Source organism: Vigna radiata, chromosome 7, assembly GCF_000741045.1.
Source record: "Vigna radiata var. radiata cultivar VC1973A chromosome 7, Vradiata_ver6, whole genome shotgun sequence".
Classification (NCBI taxonomy): domain Eukaryota; kingdom Viridiplantae; phylum Streptophyta; class Magnoliopsida; order Fabales; family Fabaceae; genus Vigna; species Vigna radiata.
In genome coordinates this window covers 41,207,546-41,210,499 of record NC_028357.1, presented here as the reverse complement: position 1 = coordinate 41,210,499, position 2,954 = coordinate 41,207,546, and the positions used below count along the sequence as shown (strand labels likewise).

General features: G+C 31.3%; 1 protein-coding gene across 1 annotated transcript in view; it reads right to left on the bottom strand.

The window, feature by feature from the left end:
* Positions 1 to 248: 248 nt before the first annotated feature.
* Positions 249 to 2,954, bottom strand: part of LOC106768701 (guanosine nucleotide diphosphate dissociation inhibitor 2) — a 6,629-nt gene continuing 3,923 nt past the window's right edge. Inside the window, exons 11-13 of the mRNA XM_014653974.2 lie at positions 2,040 to 2,250; positions 1,882 to 1,956; positions 249 to 554 (exon numbers count right to left, since the gene is read on the bottom strand). Of these exons, the coding sequence (XP_014509460.1) occupies positions 504 to 554; positions 1,882 to 1,956; positions 2,040 to 2,250 (337 nt within the window). The 3' untranslated portion in view covers positions 249 to 503. The remainder of the gene's footprint in view (positions 555 to 1,881; positions 1,957 to 2,039; positions 2,251 to 2,954) is intronic.

Here is a 2,954-nt window from a genome sequence, read left to right as displayed (position 1 = left end):
CTGCCACACAAATATGATCATAAAAGAAACGTAATGTTACATATCAATTTTCATTGAACAGTTGAATATCAGTATAAAAATGGATGAGCGTGGAATAATGAGGTCTATACAATAATTTATAAAATGCTTTCATATGTTTAAATTATATTTATTTTTCAATTTTATTGTTATTTTAGAGATTTTAGTTACAATTATTTGCAACTTGAGTCATTTTGAACTTCCACAAGTTCAATTGATCCCTAGAGAAATGAGAATTCAAGAGAAGTGCAATTTAATTAGAAAATAAGACTACATGAGGAGTACAGCAGAAAGCATCATAACATGTATATGTCAACATAAATTGTTACGCACAACAGAGCTTCTGAATGGGAAAAAGTAAACCCAGCAACACAAATCTTGTTTCAAAAAAGAAAGCACTTTATATAATATAATAATTTATTATAAACGTTAATAACATTCCTTGTAAAAAGTCCATCAGCAACGGTCATAGAACATCAACCTCATCACTCTTCTGCAGCACTAGCAGCACTAAGATCCACACTAAGGTCAATAACCTGTTCAAAATTCAGTGCAAGAATTGGCATGTTATCAAGAGAATAACACATCCGGTACTCAATATTTACCCATAAGCTTTGTTCATTACTCAAAATTAATGCAATTAAAACAAAAAAAAAAATCTTGCATCAAATTACTATCGTGTATACAGTTGACTTTACTCAGGTGCAAGAATCAGCAGAACGTAAAGTTTCGATAAAAAAACGACAAAAAAATATTACATTCTTCATATTAACGAAACGATTGGCTAAAGAATAATTTATAGCAATTTATTACCAAAAAAATATCCTTGGATCAAAGTAATGGTTGAAAAAGCAACCAATTTTGAAAGATAGAAAAACTTCATATCAAGAAAATGATTGGTTAAAGAGCAATAAACGCTTTATTAACAAAATATATCACTGAACGGTTAACCACCAAATTTCCAGCAAGACATCCATTGTATAAGGAATAGAAAGAAGCAAAAATAAAATTTAAAACTCACTGTAACTTAAAAGATGATAAAACTTAACCTCCTATCAGACAAGTCTTATAGGAAAGCATAATAAGATGGGATTGACGGGTTGCTAACACTGTTAACAAATTGTTAGTTAACAAAGTTGAGAAAGGATTGAGGGAACTACAAAAAGGGTAGTTAGAATAAGAGGAAGGAAGACATTTGGAATTTTGTCTATGCAGAGTCCAGGTCTATTCAATATCCTGAAACCCTGTATACTCCCATTCTTCAATTCTTGAAGAATAATACAAAATTATCCCTTCTCCAATATTTCTTTGTTACATTCTGTTACCAGTTTTATCAAAAGGTAGATAACAGTTTCCCGAAGAACTCTACAAAAAGACGGTAAGAAATCCAACTCATACTAAACAGATTAATTGAAATTATTTCTTTTAATTTTAGCTTTTTGGAGTGGGCAAGAAGGGAATCCATCGATGTGTTTACTTTTGAGAAATATTCTGTTTTCGTTTCTCATTTTCACCTTTAATTACAAAATTGTCACCTGATTCTCACTTTATTTCATTTTTCAAATATTTGATCACATATCTTTGAAACTAGAAAACAAGGGTTAGACTAGAAAACAGAATGAAAACAAAGTGATATTTTCAGAGATGTGTTTGTAGAGCAACTATTTTTTTCCAGACGGGAATAAGAATATTTGAATCCTACGGTATGTAAACTTTCAAATACATGATAAGACATGACAACATAGAACTTATGGTCTTAAGTTCCAGAGAAAAAGCTATTGTAGAACAATGTCAGTCTCTATCCGTGGCTTCCAAAATTGATTCAAGAAATGGAAACAAGATATCACAACGGCATAAACTTACCTTTCCAGTTATCAATGTATACATGTTGAGAACGTCATCCACAGTCGACTCAAAGTGAGTAGTAGCATCATAACTCTGTAAACAAGTTTTAAATACGTTCCTGTCAACCTATATCAACAGCATACAGCACAGATATCTTCAAGACTAAGTACACTCACCATTGATATAAAGCAGTTGTCCAAAGTCGGTTCATTGACCGGTTCATATCTGTCATAGATGTCAAAAAATATCTCATCAACAGGTCCTAGAAGATCAATTCCAGGTTTTAGTTCAATTGCTGGCTGATCTGTCTCTGCCTCGGATGATACAAATGCAATAAATTTCCCCTTTGGAGCAACATTGTGAGTATATGAGCAACAAAATAGGTACCTGCCCAGGATAACATAATAGAACATTCAATTTAAAAGGAAAATACAATTTATAAATAACTGGTCATTGAGTGCTCAAAACATTAGTTATTTTAAGAACAATATGAAAGGAGATTCATATTGATCTCATATGTAAAATAAAACACGTACCTAATGGTCATTTATACCAATAGTCTAGGTCAATTACTAAAACAATACAAATAGGAGAACCAAGGTCCAATAGGACTGTTAAGATCATGAGAAACTAAAAAACAATCCAAATATATAACTCCTGTGCTCTATCCAACACACTTAGGAGGATACCTTATTCAGCAAATCATGGGTTCATATTTTTGAGCTGTTATTATCTTTCTGCATGTTTATTTGTAACAAATTGAGTATAAACAACTGACAATAGGCAGCACAGGTTGGAATGTTGCTTCGGTTTCATATTTTTGAGCTGTTATTATCTTTCTGCATGTTTATTTGTAACAAATTGAGTATAAACAACTGACAATAGGCAGCACAGGTTGGAATGTTACTTCGGTCAAGGAAGTGAAATGATGGGAAAATCGAAAAGATGGTGCAGCTGAAATTTATATTCAAGAAATTGTACAGCAAGGTCATTCTTCTCCAAATTCATGAAAATATGTGGAAGGTCCAAAGAGCAATATATATATATATATATATATATATATATATATATATATATATATATATATATAT